Raw genomic sequence first — 19,541 nt, 5'->3', positions numbered from 1 at the left:
AACAACAACAAGAACAACAACAAAGAACAAGAACAAGAAGAACAAGAAGAAAAACAACAAGAACAACAACAAGAACAAGAAAAAACAACAACAAGAGCAATAACAACTCTTTAACAGAAGAACAAGACAAAAACATGGTAATGGGGATAAGGAGTAGAGCCACTGCTCCCTAATCCTCCCGTATGAGAGCAGTGGTGTGCAGCAGGGACTGTGACTTGTCAACACACCGAGGAATGAGGAACAAATCTAGAGTTTTGCGGTTGTATTGCTGCAATCAGATGCTTGTTTGTGATCTGTAATGGGCACTTGGCTCACAACTTCAAAGCTCGCCTCTTTTATATTCAGCCCAAGTCAGTGCACATGATCTATTGAACTCTTACACTAACGGCGCTTATTGGCTCGGAGAGACTGAGGCCTGGAGTCAACTCATCTGTAATGTGTGTCTTGTTTTATCCAATTGCCCGTGCCTCTCGACCAGATGATCACTCCTCACTGTCCGGGCTGAGTTATGCCTCGCAGCGTGCCTCCCCATCTCCATAGAAATAGGCAATAAGCGATAATCACCAGGCCACATAAAGCAATCAGCGCGGATGCAGAGCGGCGCCGCCTGCCACGGCAGAGCTGACAGGAGCGGCGGGGGGGCGGGGCTTGTGTACGGGCCAGTTTACACAGACGCGCTCCAAATGGCTTCGGGACACGGGGCCAGGAGCGCTTGGCCGACGGAGCGGGGGTGAGTCATCGGCCTGGTCACGTGGTCGCATCAGAAATAAACACACAAACAGGAAGTGCCGGCCTCCGTAAGAACTACTGAGCAAATATGGTCACACTTTATTTTAGGGGACAATTAATAGTGGCTAATTACCTGCCGATTCACAAACACCAGCTGGTCAGAGGATCAATTTATTTACATTAGTATTTATTTGAACCTTATTAACCCTTTAGGCGCCAGAGTTTTTCCTAAAACTAAAAATCTTAGTCCTGGTTTAGTCCTATTTTCATCCTGGTTTAGTCCTTTTTTAGTCCTATTTCCTTCCTGGTTTAGTTCTATTTTCATCCTGGTTTAGTCCTGTTTTATCCTTGTTTAGTCCTATTTTGATCCTGGGTTAGTCCTGTTTAGTCCTATTTTCATCCTGGTTTAGTCCTGGTTTAGTCCTATTTTCATCCTGGTTTAGTCCTTGTTTAGTCCTTTTTTCATCCTGGTTTAGTCCTGGTTTAGTCCTTGTTTAGTCCTATTTTCATCCTGGTTTAGTCCTTGTTTAGTCCTATTTTCATCCTGGTTTAGTCCTTTTAGGTTTAGTCCTGGTTTAGTTTTCCTTGTTTATCCTAGTCCTTTTAGTCCTGGTTTAGTCATCCTGGTTTAGTCCTGGTTTAGTCCTTGTTTAGTCCTATTTTCATCCTGGTTTAGTCCTGGTTTAGTCCTTGTTTAATCCTATTTTCATTCTGGAGTCCTGGTTCCGACCTGGTTTAGTCCTGGTTTAATTTGTGGTGTCTAGGGACTACAGATGGAAATTGGCATTCTTGCTATAATCTGTCATATAAATAGTCCTATTTTCATCCTGGTGTAGTCCTGGTTTAGTCATGGTTTAGTCATGATTTAGTCATGGTTTAGTCCTGGTTTAGTCCTATTTTCATCCAGGTTTAGGCCTGGTTTAGTCCTGCTTTAGTCCTGGTCTAGTCCTAGTTTAGTTCTGGTTTAGTCCTATTTTCATCCTAGTTCAGCCCTGGTTTTGTCCTGCTTTAGTCCTGGTTTAGTCCCGGTTTAAGTAAGTAAGTAAGTCAGTCTTTATTTATATTGTGCTTTTCACAGACATGTCACAAAGACACTTTTACAGAATTTAGTCCTGGTTTAATCCTGGTTTATTCCTGGTTTATTCCTGGTTTAGTCCTGGTTTAATCCTGGTTTAGTCCTGGTTCCGACCTGGTTTAGACCTGGTTTAGCTTGAATGAAATTTGACACCCTATTTGGCAAACTCAGCTGTTTCATTCAGAGCGGCATCTTGTCAAGTTAAGTCGATAGTGGCACCTAAATGGTTATCCATTTTTTTGCCCAAATTTATTTGTGTTTAGGAAAATGTGTCTTGCTCTATATCCTCAGACTGAACACAGCTCTGTCCAGTGGCCACAGGTATTCAGAATAATTCTAAGTAACATGAGGAGCTCTAACCACACGGTGCAATACTGCTGCTGCTACAGGAGTGTCAAGAACATGTTAAATATTTGTCAAACAAGAGGCTTCCTGCTTCCATTTCAAAATAAAAGCTCCAGATTTTTTGGTTGTTGCTGTAATCATTTGGTTGTAATAAAGAGTTCTTTGATTTGTGAATTTACTTTTTAGATATTTCATGGCAAAATCTGTTTCTGTGAGTATGAGATAATCTATGGGCCATTGATTTTTAATACAGGTGGGGGCAATTATTGGGTCTAGTCAGTAACAGAAATAATCAGTTTCAACATTTGTGAATTTACTTTTTAGACATTTCATTGCAAAATATAATGTTATTAATAGGAAAAAATGTCTCTTGCCCCCGTCTGGGAGTGTGACATAATCACACTGTAGAATCTGAAAACCACCAGTACAAAGACTTCTAGGATTTGTGAATTTACTTTGTATATATTTAATGGCAAAATCTATTTGTGTGAGTATGATATCAATATATTACACATTCTATGGGTCATTAATCCAGTTAAACTCAGACAAGACTGAAGTCATAGTGTTTGGCCCACAGAAACAAAGACAGTGTCAGCAGTCACCTCCAGTCTCTCTCACTAAAACCTTCAAATAAGGTTAGAAATCTCAGGGCAATAATGGACTCAGACTTGAACTTTAGCAGCCACATGAAATCAATAACATCTGCAGCCTTTTACCATCTAAAAAACAGCAAAAATCAAAGGTTTACTGTCTAAATCAGACTTGGAGAGACTTATCCATGTGTTTGTCTGCAGTAGGTTAGATACTGTAATGATCTCTCACTGGCCTCTCCAAACGAGCTGTGAGACGCTGCAGAACATCCAGAACACTGCAACTCATGTCCTGACTCCAAACAGGAAGTACTAGCACATGCGTCCTGTGTTCAGGTCTCTGCACTGGCTTCCTGCGGCTCAGAGAATCGACTTTAATCGACTCTTTTTGTGTACAAGTCTCTCCATGACCGAGCACCAAAGTACATGTGTGACATGTTAGTGCCATATGAACCATCTCACACTCTGAGGAGCTCAGGGACCAACCTCCTGATAGTGCCCAGACTCAGGACTAAACATGAGGAGTCAGTTTCAGATTCATGCAGCTAAAACCTGGAACAGTCTTCCTGAAGATCTGAAACAGACTCTGCTCTGACTCTGTTTAAATCCAGACTCAAAACTGTTCTGTTCAGCTGCAGATGAATGAAAGGTTTTCATTTTTCATTCCGCACTCTTCTCTCTCATTTAATGTCTCCCTTTCTCTTTAATTTTATGATTATTTGTTTTGATTTGTTTTTCTTGTGATTTTATGTTTTTCTGTAAAGTACTTTGAATTACTTTGTGTACAAGTTGTGCTGTACAAATAAACTTGCGTTGCCTTAAGTAACTTCACATATGTGTTTGGGCTCATCACAGCTTTGTTCCTGCCCACAGCTCTATGAACTAATCCACTTGGCTGACAACATTGTGTTTTGTTTCTTTATTCTGTTTGCTGCTGACTGTCGTCGTTAGCAACCCATCATGGATGTGTTTCTTTTCATTGCTCCGGTGATGAAAACAAAAAAACAAACAAGAAAAAAAAAAAAAAAAACAACAACTGTGAAGTAAAATACAGAAAACTAGAAAATAAAGTCTGTTTTTTTGTTCATGCTCGTCTTATGTCTCACATATGCATCAAGGAACTTTAGAAATGAAACAGATATACACACACAAGAGCTGAGAAACATTGTGAGTTTCATTCCACAGTTGAATTGTAGCTTGTCTAATTTCTATAAGAAAATAATATTCTGAATTAAAGTAGTTTATTCAATTCAGTTCTAGTTTATTTATATAGCACATTTAAAATTACTTTAGCTGACACATACAAGCCAACAAAAACAGAAGAAACTGTTACATATACATATATACAGATAACACGTGAAAACTACAATTCAACATAATGTTTTCTACCTTATTTTTTGACACTATCTTCACTTTTACAATGCCCACTCCCTGAGCCCTTCACACCAGATCTGTGGGCCAACCCACCTGGCTGACTGACACTCATTGATCTTTAGTTACTGAAATGCAGCCCTTTCTCTTGCAGGACACCATAATGTCTCTCACGTGTGGGTTTTGTAAAGCTGCCCCTCCCTCAAATGCTCCTGACTGGCTGATGTGGTCCAATAAAAAGAGTGGGGGAGGGGTGGAGGGGAGGGGCACTTCAACAACTGCAGCAAACTTCAGGGACAAAGAAGAAGCGGTGAATGGACACGGAAGAACCTGTTTTTACCAAATCCTGTTGGTTAAAGTAGTTCCAGAACTTCCTGCCAGTACTCTTGTAAGTATATCCTATCTGTTGTCCATGTGGATACGAATTCAGAGCAAGAAAAGTTGTTAGATATCTCTGTATATGTTAACTTACAGTTTTTCTCTGTTGGTTTGGCTCATTTCTTGAAACAGAAACAACATTCTCAAAACAACATGGACAAATCTCCAAACCACCTTGCAGTCGTTCACAACAGAATGACATTTCTCACTGATTTAATCAAATTGCAAATGTATTAGTGCATGTCGCAAGTGTTTCAGTGCATCTTTGCAAATGATTCTGTACAAGTCTCCTACAGTTAGCAATATGAGCCCATGTTTAGCACTTTTTCCAAATAAATAGAACTGATGAGTTGATTCTTAGTCTAATGGTTGTTCTCTCCAAAACACGCCAGCATGATTTCATTGTCTGAGTCATTATCTGCACAATAGTCTGTTAAATTGTCAGAATTAGTCAAGAACATAATACCATGAACATCATATATGATTTTTTTTATTTTTTTTTGGAACATTTGATAAATTCATGACAGTAATTGTCAGTCAGGTGAAATTAGAACTTCCTATCACACTATGTGATCATGTGGGACAGTGTGAATTTCCATCGTGGCCTGGTTCACTTCCATCTAAAGAGGCTCATGGAGCAAAAATCAAAGATATAGTGTCTAACCACCGTACTCTCCTTTCCTCAATCCAGTTTTTTTTTCCGCTTGGAGGTGGAGAGTGTATGAACATTGGGCTCAAGACCAGAGGTTTGCACCATTTCTTCCCGCACTGCATCGCAAGAGAAAATATTCACTGAGATGAGGATGAAAATCTAGGACCAAACAGAGAGCAGTGTGTGGATGTCCAGGAGGATGAGGATGGTGGTCAGGAGAGGGAGGGTGACAACTGCGACCAGTGAAAGTGTCACTGTAGAAACTTTATTTGCTTTATTTACAGCACTGTAGGCTAGATGTAATTTGTTTGTTTGTTTGTTTGTATTTATATTTCGTATAGTTTCGGTGGCAGTGTGAGAGCAATGTGTGTGATGTCAAACTTTTACTCTTACTGTGAAATCCTTTTTTTTTTTTTTTTTTTTTTTCAGTTTTATCCATAATTATTTTCTGTTAGATGTTTTGTTACTATGGCAGAGGTCAAACTAAGCATTTTGAGCTGCAGTGCTGACACAAGGCCAAAGGGACGATGCATTTCAGGGGCAATGACTCTTTATATGAGAAAGGAGTTTAGTTTTGACACAAGTGTTTTGGGACAGATCTGAGCTTTTGCAGGTGATCGACAAAAGCACTAAGTGAATGCAAAAGAGCCAAAGCAACTGTGCAGGATCTCTGCAATTTTGGTGGCACTGACTCTTTACATGGGGAAGGAATCTGAAGCATTTGAAGCATGTGTGAACAGTTTTGGGAGAGGTCTGAGCTTTTGCTGGTGATCTGTAATGTTGCACAGAACTATCAGACTTGGCCAAATGATCTTACAGTTTTAAGAATGTCATTTCTGTTTCAAGAAATGAGTCAAACCAATGGAGAGAAAACTGTAATTTGACAGAAAAAGTGTGCCTTTAGTTGATTCGCTCAGTCTCTTGCTTCTAAAACACACATTGAAACATTCTTGTGTGTTGTTACGGCCACAGGCCTCCAGATCCTCCTGGCCATATTTGCCTAGATCCGTGTGTGTGTGTGTGTGTTTGCAAGCCTCCATATGCAGACCCCCGCTGTGATGCTGTGATTGGAGGAATCGATTTAAGATGGCATCTGGAGCCCCTCCCGCTGAATGGTGGAACCCTGGAACACCTGGCCAATCCCAGGCCTACACCTGGAGCTCCGGCCCTATAAAAGGACCCGCCCCCTGCCACTCTGGGCAGCTGTTCTGTTTGTGGACTTGCTTGCCATCTTTGTGTCTCTCGTGCTGTGTTTGTTGAGATACTAGAGTCCTGGTGACTTAGACTGTTTTTTTGTTTTTCTGTTTCATTTAGTGTACCCCGTTTTGCTTTGCTTATCTTTCCTTATATTGTTAGCCACTCTGTTTAGAGCCTCTTTTTGTTAATTCTTGTAAGAATCATTGTTTTGTTTGGTTTACCTTACAATTCTGTTAAATAAATCACAACTTTAGTTTTACCATTTTACAATCTTGGTTATTTTGTTACTTCCCCCTGTCCCTAGCAGAGCTGGGTCGTAACAATTGGGGAAAAAACAGTCTAAGTCACCAGGACTCTAGTATCTCAACAAACACAGCACGAGAGACACAAAGATGGCAAGCAAGTCCACAAACAGAACAGCTGCCCAGAGTGGCAGGGGGCGGGTCCTTTTATAGGGCCGGAGCTCCAGGTGTAGGCCTGGGATTGGCCAGGTGTTCCAGGGTTCCACCATTCAGCGGGAGGGGCTCCAGATGCCATCTTAAATCGATTCCTCCAATCACAGCATCACAGCGGGGGTCTGCATATGGAGGCTTGCAAACACACACACACACACACACACACACACACACACACGGATCTAGGCAAATATGGCCAGGAGGATCTGGAGGCCTGTGGCCGTAACAGTGTGATTTTATGTGTATTTAGTTAGAGTTACTTTATTTGAACAGTAAAAAAAAAAGTTGTTTTACATGACACTTCTTTTTCCTTGTTCTAATGCAGAGATACAAGACCCATCAACAGAATGGTGTTCATCTGTGACCAGTGTGGAAGGGTGTGCAAAAAACCTTCCATACTCGAAGTGCACTACAGAACTCACACAGGAGAAAGACCGCACAGATGTGACCAGTGTGGGAGGGGATTTATTCATTCTGGTGCCCTCAATCGACATATGAGACTCCACACAGGAGAGAAACCGTATGGATGTGACCTATGTGGGAAGTATTTTAGACATCTTAATAGCCGCAATCAACACATGACAATCCACACAGGAAAAAAATCATACAGATGTCATGTTTGTGAGAAGGCATTTGCACTGTCAAGCACCCTCGTATCCCATATGAGAATCCACACCGGAGTGAAGCCATTTGAATGTGAACAGTGCGGGAAGAAATTTACACAGTTCGGAAACCTCCATCAACATAGGAGAATCCACACCGGAGAGAGGCCATACGAGTGTGACCAGTGTGGGAATACCTTTTCTCTATTATCCAATTACACTAGACACATGAGAGTTCACTTCTGGCACAAACTGTATGAGTGTGACCAGTGTGAAAAGGCTTTTAGAACATCCCAGGATCTCTCCAGTCACTACCGAAAGCACACAGACGGACCGTACGACCGTGAAGAAAGTGGGAAGGCTTCCAGGTCCGCGAGGAATCGTCAGAAACGTGTCCAAATCTTACAGACTGGAGAGAGAAGCTGCAGCTCTAATGATTGTGGGATGAATTTAAGTAAACCTGCCCAACCTGAGCCTCAAGTCGGACTCAAAAAACTGGAGATCAGGCTTCACCGACTCGAGACTGTGGAGTTGAAAAATTACAAGCTTTAAATGAAATGTTTAGATTTTTTTTTATTAGGAAGAGGTTTTAGTTGAAGTTTGTCCATCGTATTTGTCGTTATTTTAGTTTAACTTTGAGCTTTTAGCTCCTAAAATCTAAGGCATTGTTTTCCAAAGACTGGATCGCAAGAGTTTTTTTTTGGGGTCACCTTGTCATGATCTACATGTAGGTCTACAATATACATCTACATACATGTATATATAGGGCCACCTTTAATGTCATAATAGGCTCCTTATGACATCAAGTGGCCCCTGCCTTAACGACGTTGAATCCTCGTAAAACTACGGTTATGACTGATTACGGTTTTTCATTGTTTAAAACTTGAGTAACACTAATTGTTCAGAGAGACATGATCACTCAGTCAACAATAAAATATCCTCATTAATGTTCAATAAAGGTCACAAATTTATATTATCATTTACGAATAATGTCTATTGACTTAGATTGAGAAGATTTATGACTTTTAAAATATGGGTCCCCAGAAAAACAGTTTGGGAAACACTGATCTAAATGAATTTAGATCAGTGTTTCAATGAATCATGTGAATTTTTTTGTTTTGTTTTGGGGTTTTTTCTGTTTGCTGCATACTCTTGTAAGCATATCCACAACAGACGTTCATTATTTTCATGGCCACTGTGATGAAATAAAGTGAAATAAAATTAAGAAAATTACAAAAACTAAATTTTCTTCAGTTTTTTTTTCTTTTTAGAACATTTGTTCATGCTTGTCTTGTCTTATGTCTCACATGTATCAAGTAACTTTAGAAATGAAACATCTACACACACAAAGGGCTGAGAAACACTGTGAGCTTCTTTAACAGGGGAAGCTTTAAATGTTAATGAGATTTGGGAGAAGGTTTGAAGCTGGCTCTGAATGACACAGAATAGTAGAAGAAGGAGCTTTTTTTTTTTTTTTTTACATGTAATCCATGTACTGTTAATATAGAGTTTGTTGATGCAGAAATGGCAAATTGAGTTTTCTCTCGAATAGTAACTTGTCAAATTACATATATATATTATATATGTATATATATATATATATATATATATATACACATACATACACACACACATACATATATGAATGTATTAGTCATTTAACCTATGTTTTATATTTTCTTGTTGCCTCTGTCTTCACTTTGACACTGCTTCACTACTCACTTTGAAATATACAGTTTGATGATTCAGAAATGATTTTGTTTTAATGAAACATTTTAAGTTGGAAAAGTGAGGATCTTTGATCTGAAAGGACACAGAACCAAACAGATCTGATCATCTGATCTCAAGAAGAGCGAGATGTTTAGTTTATGTACTCAATACAGTTGTCTGATATTTAGCACAATAATAATTATTCAGATTTATTGCCCACTGTAGTGAAGACTTCTGTTTTGTAAGTAGAGTAAAATGTTGTCAGCATTGAGGATGATTTCATGGTGGAGCTTGGATGTTCATGTGATCCTTCAGTTATTCAGGTAGCCAGTAGAAAGTAGAAATTCAACTTTTGTCCACTTGACAGAACTGCATTTCTCCTTTGCTTTGGGGCTTGGAAGTTTTTAAGTGGACAGTGAACATCACTGTCTCGTGCCCCTGTGAAATAAGAATTAAGACTATTTTAAGATTAGAGGTCATTTTAACTCATGTAGATATAAAATTTTAGCCTTTGCCCCCACTCCCTGAGCGCTTCACACCTCTGCTCCCACCAACAGATCTATAGACTAATCCATGCCGCCCTGACCTCGGTGCTTGTGTGGCGGGTGAGGCTGCTGACAGAATCTGTAATAAGTCTATTTTTCTGTTTAATAAGTCTGTTTTTCATTGCAGGAATCTGGTGCGGTTTTCAGGACATTATATGTGTCATTATGTGAACCCATGTGAAAACACGTTGCTTTGGTTGTAGTTGGTGTAACTGGCAATCCACAAATAACCCGCTCAAAGTACATTCTGGAACCAACCTAGAGTCAGTGTAAATCAAAAAGAGAAACAGACATTTATCAGTAACGTACCATTCACATTCACCAACAATCTCAGGAAAGAAGCAAATGTATAACTGACCCAGAGTGCTCCGTGTCCTTAGACCCTCATTCTCGGCAAAGAAAAAACTCCAAAACATTAGGGGTTGCATGGTATTCATATTCATATTGAACTGTCACAGTACAGGGGTTACGGTTAGGTACGAGCATTTTCACATAGAATACAGTACAAAATACTGTTGTGTCGCGTGAGAGTTCCTTCAGGACGCATTTAGCCTTTTGCATCTGAAAACTTTGATTGGTCTAGCTTTTCGAACTCCGCCTTCCAATACAACCTCTGCTTGGTAGTTTGTTTTGAGGCTCTCTGGTTGTGAGTGAGCTAATTTTGAGAATGGCGAGTGGCAGCACACAGGAGTTAGAAGACCCACCTGCATCATTTAAGTCAATGGTGTGGGATAACTTCGGGTTTACTGTGACTTATAATAGTGACGGTGAGCGGGTGGTCGACAAGACGAAGACGGTCTGTGAGGAATGATGTGCTTCCTATTTGAATTTATTTACTGGATCGCTAAGTTGGAACCCACAGCAGGTGATTGGTAAGAATCACTGTGACACTTCACTTGATTGGAGTATATTTATTGGAGGCTGTCTGATTGTGATGAGTATATCTGGGTTTGTATGTGTGTGTGTGGTTCTGAAATGACAAGAAAATAACAATAATGAGTAATGTAAATGTACACAATATGAATATAAAATTATACAAATAACATGTAACAACTATAAACCTTAATAAACATGGTCAAAATGACCATAGCGACCACATGACAAGGCGTGTGTCGGGCCTACATCCAATTAAGAACCACACCGTGTGTTGGTTACATAACTAGGAAATTAGCGACAGAATATGAACACTCGGTATCGGTAAATAGAAAATGAACTAAACATGGCAAGGTAAAACACAACATTATACATATAATGAGGAACAAGGCTACAGGAAAAGTAGGCCCAAGCTAACAACAAAGTGTAACGAAGAGCAGATAATATAAAACGCACTCTCATTGACACACAAACAACGAACACTTACTTGCATAGGATGCACACAATTCACACAATCAGAGGACAGCAAATACAAAAAAACAAGCAGGTAATAATAGCGCCACTAAACACTGCTGCTTGCATCAAACTTTCCGACCAACTAATAACTAGCTTCAGGCTGAAGAGTCCAAGGCGTCTTCTGATTGGATGAGAGTTCAGGTGAAGCGAGGTGCACGGCAAGTGAGGAGAGAGAGAGCGTCAAAGTCTGTGGCCACAAGGGGACCTTTTCTACATGGTCTGTCTGCGTTGTTCGACACTTGTTGGCTATGTGAGCGGAAACACTCAAAATATACTACTAACACATATTCGAGCATCACCAGACGTCGCTATCACTAGAACAAGACCGAAAAAAAGTGTCCAGTTACTTCTCCCCGCCGTATTTAATCAACCAATAGACACAAACACTAGTAGAGTAAAAAAATTACCTAAGTAATTGGGATTTATATTGCATCTGCTCTGCGCCTGCACTACACTGAAGAAGAGGTAGGCTTCAAATATTTATTACATGTGCTTGAACCTCGCTACGCCGTGCCGTCCTGCAGCCACGTGAAACAAACTGTAGTCCCCGGCATTTACAACAGAACAAGACAGACAGTGGAGCAGGAGTTGTCAGCTGCACGTTCAGTCGCTCTCACGAGTCACGACAGATTCTTGGAGTTCTCGAGCTACCGAAAACTTCCTTACAGTAACAGCGCATTTTATCAGCTCTGGATGGGAGATGAGAACGGTAGTCCTACAAACGCGCCCCTTATATGAGCAGCACACAAGCAGTCACCTTGCTGAGAAATGTAAAGCTACCAAAGAGGCCATTTGGCAAAACTGCGCTGATGCACCTACCAGTAGAGCTGGTCTTCTATGTGGTGCTTGTTCACTTTTTTTTCAATTGTTTCAGGATGTTGCAGCTACCTCAGATTTGAACAATAAAAAACAGCCTTTAAGGATAGCCTTTTTGGTTATGTTTTTTTTTTTTTCTTTACCCTGCACTGTACCGTAGGGTCTGAACAGAGGTATGTACCGAACCGTGACTTTTGTGTACCGTGCCACCCCTACTAAACATATAACTTATAACAGCAGAGCACCACCAGTGTGAGTGTCACTGCAACAAAACCAAAATCTGAAAAGCAGTCCAAGTGAAGCTTAAAAGTGCATTACATTAACATTTTGGTTGGGGCTCCGTCACTTGCTTGATTCTTCTCCGCATGATTTGGTCTCCAAGATGATAGAAAGCTTAACTCTTTCCCCCCTGGACGCCTACTAGGAACAACCCATACATATGTTACTAGGGCTACCCATAGAGCATAATTTTATAAAAGAAAACAGACTTCCACAAGTGATTATAAATGATTTTTACACTCATGAACTTAATTGTAACACAGACATATTTGTATCTCTGGAAACCTTAGACTCTGAACTATTCATTTCTGGATGTTTAAATGTGATTCAACTCATTTATAGGTGTATAACAGCTCACTGAAAATGAGAGTTTACCTGGTCAGGTGCAAGCTCGAAAACAAAAAACTACATTCAGCATCTGATATCTGCATGTTCTGAAACTATATTCATAAAAAAATAAAAATATACTTTGTCAAAGTATTTCAACAGATTTCATATCACCAGATACAGTATAGCCAAGTGTGCACCTGTTTTTACCTGTTGTTCACCTGTGTGGACCCAATTAATTTTTCCATTTAACTTTTTCAACTCATTTAGCTTATTCAACTTATTTATTTATTCAACTCATTTAGCTTATTATAATATAATAATATAATAATAAAACTCTTCCCGTCAGTGTGTGTCCAGTATTTGTCATCTTGTTACTTTTCTCATGTTCAGAGCTCCACATAAGCGTTTTTTCTGTAGCGATTCTGTTATACATCGCATCTTGGAAAAAAAGACTGAAATATTTTAAAGGACTGACCTGGGCAAAACATCCAGATTTCAGGGCAATTTTGGTTCATAATCGAGTATAAAGCTCAGATAGTTTGTTCGGATATCGCAGGACTCCACACAGACGCATCAGCGGCATTCTCACCTTCTCCCCGAAAGTCCGTCGCTATCGCTGTTTTCCACTTTATAATCAACTTCAACATCATCACTTTGAAATCTATAAAAGTCACTTTCTCTAAACTTATCCATAAAATACGTCCGCTCCTCATTATTTCTAAAACTGTGCGCCGCAGCGCCGCGATCTTTCCATTGCACGTGTTTCGTGTTGTGTTTTTTCCGGAAGCTACCATCGTCACTATTTCGATTAACTTCGGAAAAAATCGGCGAAAACATATCCTTGAATCCTATTGGTCAGTCTAGTGTGGGTTGTAGTGGCCCCCACCGATCACAGTCTCTGTTTAAATGTGAAAAACCGAGCCATTTCTAGAGGTCGTCAAATCACGTCTTTAGTGATACGGCGGAGGTGTCAAAAGTCGTCATTAAGGGTTCAGGGGGGTCGTCAAATGTCGTCTTCATGGGGGAAAGAGTTAATACCAAACTGTGAAACCAGAAACGTTCCACAATACACATTTAAGCAGCTCTTTAGATCAAAATAGCACGACGCTGTGCACTCTCAGCTTCTAATTATGCACCGTTTCATTGTCTCGTAATCAGGACGAATGAAAAGTTTGTCATTTTTTCTTTCTTTTTTTTTTTTTTGTAAAGAGAAAGAAAGCCATTCATTTGGTAGAAGACAGCACCGTAGGAGATACTGTCAAACTTCCAGTGCAATAAATCAAGTGGACTCCTTCAAAGAGACACTGCTGACGTGGAAAGACACAGCCACGGGTGAAGACGAGACAGTGAACACATGCATCGCAACACAAAAATCCATCATCCAGTGTTCCCTTAAGACATACACAGTCACTTTTTCAACTCTAGGCCTGTCTGTGCTATAATGCAAATGGATACACTTTGATTTCCTTGAAGGTAATGATGAAGTCAGGGTGCTCGTGAGGAATATGACACAGGAAATAGCGTGTCACTCAGGAGCACGTCTTTTCACATCAGGATGGTCCTTTTTGCTTCCGAAAAATTTTGACAGTGAAGTGTTCAGATTCAGAAAAAGCAAAGACATGTTGACCGTACGAGAAAACACGATGATGTCACGTCAGCCATGTTAGTAGGCAAAAAGCGTCCGTATCAACAAGTCAACATCAACATTGTCAACAGTTTTCGGCGAGTTTTAACTTTTCAAAGTAACGTTTTTGATCCTCAACATTCAGTGACTTAGAGTAAGATGATGAAGTCATGTCAAAACTATTAAATGCAAAACTTACTTCAAAATAAGAGGAGTTATCTCATGACAGACATACGCAATGCTAATGTCAACACAAATGAGTGGCCCCACTGAATTTTTGCCTTCCAGCCACTGTGCACGTGCGGAAAAGCTGGATGTAAACAAAAGCAATGTTTTCTTGTATTTTGTGTTTTTGTGTTTCAGTATTGTAACTGTGACCTAATTTCATATATCATATTAAATCATTATATTAAATGTTTGTAAATAGAACTGACTTCATGAATTTATTCATCTTTAATGGTTCTAACTGAAAGTGATCATTAAAAGAACCGCAGACTGTATATAAATGGACATAAATAGACATAGTTGGTAGAACATTTGTCCACTGATTGGAAGGTTGGCGGTTTGAATCCTCGAGATAAAGTGGTCATACCAGTTTGTCAAAGCCTGATCCCGTCAGATCAGAAGCTCAGCAGGGCTGGGCCTGGTTAGTACTTGTATGGGAGACACTGGGAGATCAGGAGCCGCAGGAGGGTGCCAGTGGTTGTGTCCGCAGGCAAGACACTTCACCTACATTTTCTAGTATGAAAGTGGTGTGTGCGTTAGTGTTGGTGGTGGTTGGAGGAGCCGATGGTGCAGATTGGCAGCCTCACTTCTGTCAGTCTGCCCCAGGGCAGCTGTTGCTACAATAGTAACTCGCCACCACCAAGTGTTCAGTGAATGAACAATGAACTGTGCTTTGAGGATCTTGAAAGGCGTTATATAAATGCAACGATTAATTAATAAACATCATTGGTTGAGATCAGATCACCTGACCCACAGGTTGAAAGGTGTGAGTCCAGCAATGTTTTCCCTATACAAAGTGAACTGCTGGAGTTAGTGGAGCCGGAAGCACGCCCATGCTCACTTCTGATTTGTAACGCAGCAGCGAGCAGGTTTGTCCATTTATATATATGGTAAATGGTCACATTTTTCTATAGCGCTTTTCCACCTTCAAGGCACTCAAAGCACTTTACAACAAGGAACCACTCACACATTCACACACACATTCATACACCAGTGTACGCAGACTATAAAGTCTAGAAGCAAGATTTGATTGTTTTATTATAGCAAATCAAGCACAGAACATTGAACACAAGGGGGAATTCTGTTTAAAAATAACAAAGAACAATGAGGATTATGCTTTGTTCAAACAGATGCAGAGCTGTTTTAGATTTCTCAGAATTATGCACAAATGAAACTCATGTACAATACATTGTTCTCATGTATTTGAATGGCAGTCCAGTCTGTAGGGTCCAGCTCTCTCTCCTCTCCTGTTTCTCTCTCACACACAAACTGGCTTTAACACATAATTACTGAACATTTGAGCACAGTCCGAGCACCCTGTGGCACCCACCTGGCACCTGGCACCCACCGGACGCAGCCGCAGCACCCGACTTCCTCCACTTTTCCACTACAGATGATCCACACAGGAAGTGGTTAGGTCATTACAGATGACCTCATCACAACAGAAGTGCATGAGGCTCCTGTAACTGAGATCATGGGAGATTGTTTAGAAGGGAAGTGCTCTGTAATGGGGGTAGATTACTCATTTATTCAGTCCATTTGCAAAATAACTAAATGCTTCTCATGATCAAAAATACAGTACACTCAGTCACTTACTGCACATAGGTAAATATAATAGGGCTTGTAAGTGTATATTTTAGGTTACTTTCACAGTGTTGTATTTTTGTATCTTAACTAAATAATCTGAATATTTCTAATAACTACAGATTGTTAAAGATCTTATATCATCCAAAATGTACTTTTAAGCTTTAAGCCACTATAAGTCACACTTTTTCATGGTTCGGGTGTTTCCTGCGACTTGTACTCCCGTGTCACTTATATATTAAAATGTTCACACTGACAGTCTTGAAAGGCTCTAGTCTTGTTTGTCAGTATCTGCTGCTCCTGTTCCTCCTGTACCACTGTCACTTGGCTCTACTGCGCATGTCTCCTGCAGAAAGAGCCTCTGTCCTGTTTGTATCATGTCAGTCGATCGCAACCATTACTTCTTACCACTGAAAATTCAAAATTTAAGTGATTCCAGTGACACTGAAACCATCCTGATTCAGAAAGGCCGGAATAATTGTAACTGGAACTGATGCTGAGTCTGACGACAGCTACGCAGAAGAGGAAGTGGCGCTCCGTTTACCTCCAGAGGTCGTGGAGCTGTTCAGAAGTGACACTGAGAATGAAGAACTGAATGGATTTAGTGATTTGGAGTGAGATGGAGAGTTTGGTAAACTTGTTCTGTTCTGTTGTTTATGTTATAGTTTATCTGAAGAACTGTTCATATGTGACGTTAACAGTCTGTTGTTCTCTCTTCTATTGTTATTGCTAGAACTTGACTTTAAAGATGAAATGTCGGTTCCTGGTCTCTGATTTTATAAAAATAAATTTCCCCCCAAAAGTGCGACTTATAATCTAGTGCAACTTATATGTTTTTTATTTCTTCATTATGCATTTTTTGGCTGATGTGACTTATACTCCGGAGTTGCTTATAGTCCAAAAAATACGGTACTTGGAGTTACGTTTTGTTTCATTCACACATGTTTGAGTAATCCTGAATTACTGGGCTGTCTACATCTCCAGAGCTCAAAATGCTCTTTTCCAACCTGTGATGTCATGAAGTGGTAGTTTTTCAAGTTAACAGCTAGTTGGGCAATACCGGGGCTGATTGTAGGTGAAGTGAAAGTGTATGAAGGTGTGTGGAGTTTGAAAACATGGAGTGGAGCACCTCCTGTATTACCACATGACATCACAAGACGGAACAGTTGTTTTCTGCTTGAAAAAATAACCTAGAAGCCTAAATATGCAGGATTTGTGTGTTAAACATGTGTGAATGAAATGAAACTTGACTCCAGGTTGGTTTTTGACGAGTAAACCAGAACATTTAAGATGATTAATTTGATTTCTTTAGCATGATTTTGATGCGTTTTTTGACATTTGTGTTGCAATATTGGAATTTCCCCATTGCGGAAAAACAAACAGTGGTTTTTACCTCCGCCAAGGAGGTTATGTTTTTGCCGGCGTTTGTCTGTTTGTTTGTTTTGTTTGTCTGTTAGCAACATAACTCAAAAAGTTATGGACCAATTTTGATTAAATTTTCAGGATTTGTTGGAAATGTGAAAAGGAAGAACTGATTTCATTTTGGGGGTGATCCAGAAGAAATCCTGGATTCTGGATCACTTTGAAATTTTAGTTAACATTGTGGTAAATGGGGCCAAAAATTTTGTTTCTCAATATCTCGGTTAATTATTGACCAAACCCCATGAAATTTGACTCAGGGATGGACAATGGGATCCTCTTTCATATTCCAAAGGCTGATCTGGACCTGATCCAGAAGACTGATTTTATCGCAATTTATATAATAAATGGGGGTAGTCCTTGGCGGAGGTCTGCGCTCTCTAGTTACTCTTAATTTGGGCGACAGTCACTCAGTTGGTAGGGTGTTTGTCGAATCCTGCTCTTGACATAAACGTCATTGGTTGAGCAGTCAGATCAGATTACTCCCACTCCCACTGGTCAACGCATTTGTTGTGTCCTTGGGCAAGACACTTAACCCACGTCGCCCCCAGTGTCTGCGTACATTGGTGTATGAATATGTGAGTGATTCCTTGATATAAAGTGCTTTGAAGGTGGAAAAGCGTTGTATAAAAATGTGATTTATCTTAATATATTTCCTTTTTGGCCTTCTAATTTTTCACAAGGGAGACCAGAGTTAGAATAATTGGCCAACTGTGCCGTTTGAATTTAGTGTAAATTTCTGAAGGCAGTTGAAGAATGGGTCAAACACAGAGGACAAATATAAAATATACATTCATCCAACCAACATTTTGCATAGTATTTTCCGTAAATAAATTTCCCCCCTCTGATCACGGGTGGTGCGTGCTTGTTAAAAGTGCAGCCACATAGCTCCTGACTGGTTTTAATTAGCCCTATAGGGTGCACTGACCCGGGCCGTGCGGGTTTAGCTCTTCAGTAATTAGTCTGCACCATATAGGAAGATAATGAGGGCGCCGCGTTTGGAGCTCATCCTTCAGAGGAGCCGTACTGACAAGTGCCAAACAACAGCTGTGTCCTGCTGCTCGGGTTCAACTCATATACCAAAATACTGTATACACACTGGCGTTATCGGACCTATAAATAAATACTGCCTCCGCGACCCGGCCTCGGATAAAGCGGGAGAAAATGGATGGAAGTATAAGTAAAACGGATACATTTTTAAAACTTGACCTCACACAGTTTTGTAATGAAGCAGTTCAACAAATAAAGCAGCTCAAAAATGTCTTATTTCTGTCACTTAATGGGCCCATGTTACACTATTTTTTTTATCTACTGTATGTAATAATGTAGTTTCCTCATCACAAACAGACCTGGAGTTGTGTTTTGTTTCATTCACACATGTTTAACACACAAACCCTGCGGATTTAGGATGAGTACTTTTCTCAATCAGAAAGCACTCCTTAAGATGTCATGTGGTAATACAGAAAGTGCTGCTCCACTGTGTCCACTTTAAAGTCCATACACCTTCACTAGAATCATTTGGCCCTGTTATTTGGCCATAGAATTGACCTCCGTGAAGTTGGCCCTAAACTATCTCAAGCGTTAATGCTTCGTTTGTGCTGCAAAAAGTTTTGTTTGGGCTGTTTTAGTTTTTTGAGATATTAGCTATTATTTTATAGGTCAAATTGGGGTTATCCAGCCCCCAGGAAGCTTCAAAATGCTCTAAAATGGCCCAAAATGGTGTCAGTTGTTTGTGCTCCGTTTGTTGTGCTGCAAAGTTTCATTTGTGCGATTATGGTTTTTAAGATATTAGCAGTTTTATTTTTCAGCCAATGATGTTATCCAGCCCCTCAAAATGTTAAATAGCCTCAAATCAGGCAGAAAATAATGTATTATAATCTATATTATTATATAAAATATGAATCAAGAACAAGTTACTAAAGACTGATACAGACCTTTCCACAGCCTCAGATCGTTTATCTTCACTAGTTTTGCAGAGTTTGCTGCCGTCAGCTGAGCGAAAATGATGTCATATAATTTCCACAAAAATAATAATGAATAATTTTAGAAATATACTCTCACAAATGAAAATTGTCACAGCACAAAATAGTATAAACAAAATACAAACGTTTTCTATAAGATACATAATTTTGGGCCATTTTAGAGAATTGCGAAGCTTCTTGTGGAGCTGGCTCATCAATTATCTCTAAAAGAATCGATTATCTCTAAAACTAAAGCAGCACAAAA

The 19,541-nt window shown here is 39.9% G+C and overlaps 1 protein-coding gene across 1 annotated transcript; it reads left to right on the top strand.

Moving 5' to 3' along the window:
• Positions 1–4,373: 4,373 nt before the first annotated feature.
• LOC110172773 (zinc finger protein 239-like) lies at positions 4,374–8,599 on the top strand. The gene is made up of 2 exons (XM_020938707.2): positions 4,374–4,498; positions 7,118–8,599. Exon 2 carries the CDS (start codon positions 7,140–7,142, stop codon positions 7,944–7,946), a length of 807 nt encoding a protein of 268 aa, XP_020794366.2. The 5' UTR covers positions 4,374–4,498; positions 7,118–7,139; the 3' UTR covers positions 7,947–8,599.
• The last annotated feature ends 10,942 nt before the right edge of the window (positions 8,600–19,541 follow it).

The sequence above is a fragment of the Boleophthalmus pectinirostris genome, unplaced genomic scaffold, assembly GCF_026225935.1.
Source record: "Boleophthalmus pectinirostris isolate CB_2022bp ecotype Guang Dong unplaced genomic scaffold, ASM2622593v1 HiC_scaffold_12, whole genome shotgun sequence".
NCBI lineage: Eukaryota > Metazoa > Chordata > Actinopteri > Gobiiformes > Gobiidae > Boleophthalmus > Boleophthalmus pectinirostris.
The sequence above is the reverse complement of the archived record's forward strand: the minus strand, read 5'-3'. Positions and strand labels throughout refer to the sequence as shown.

Bases quoted from the DNA above. Each gene is read 5' to 3' on its own strand.
- LOC110172773 (XM_020938707.2), top strand. From the start codon at position 7,140: ATGGTGTTCATCTGTGACCAGTGTGGAAGGGTGTGCAAAAAACCTTCC.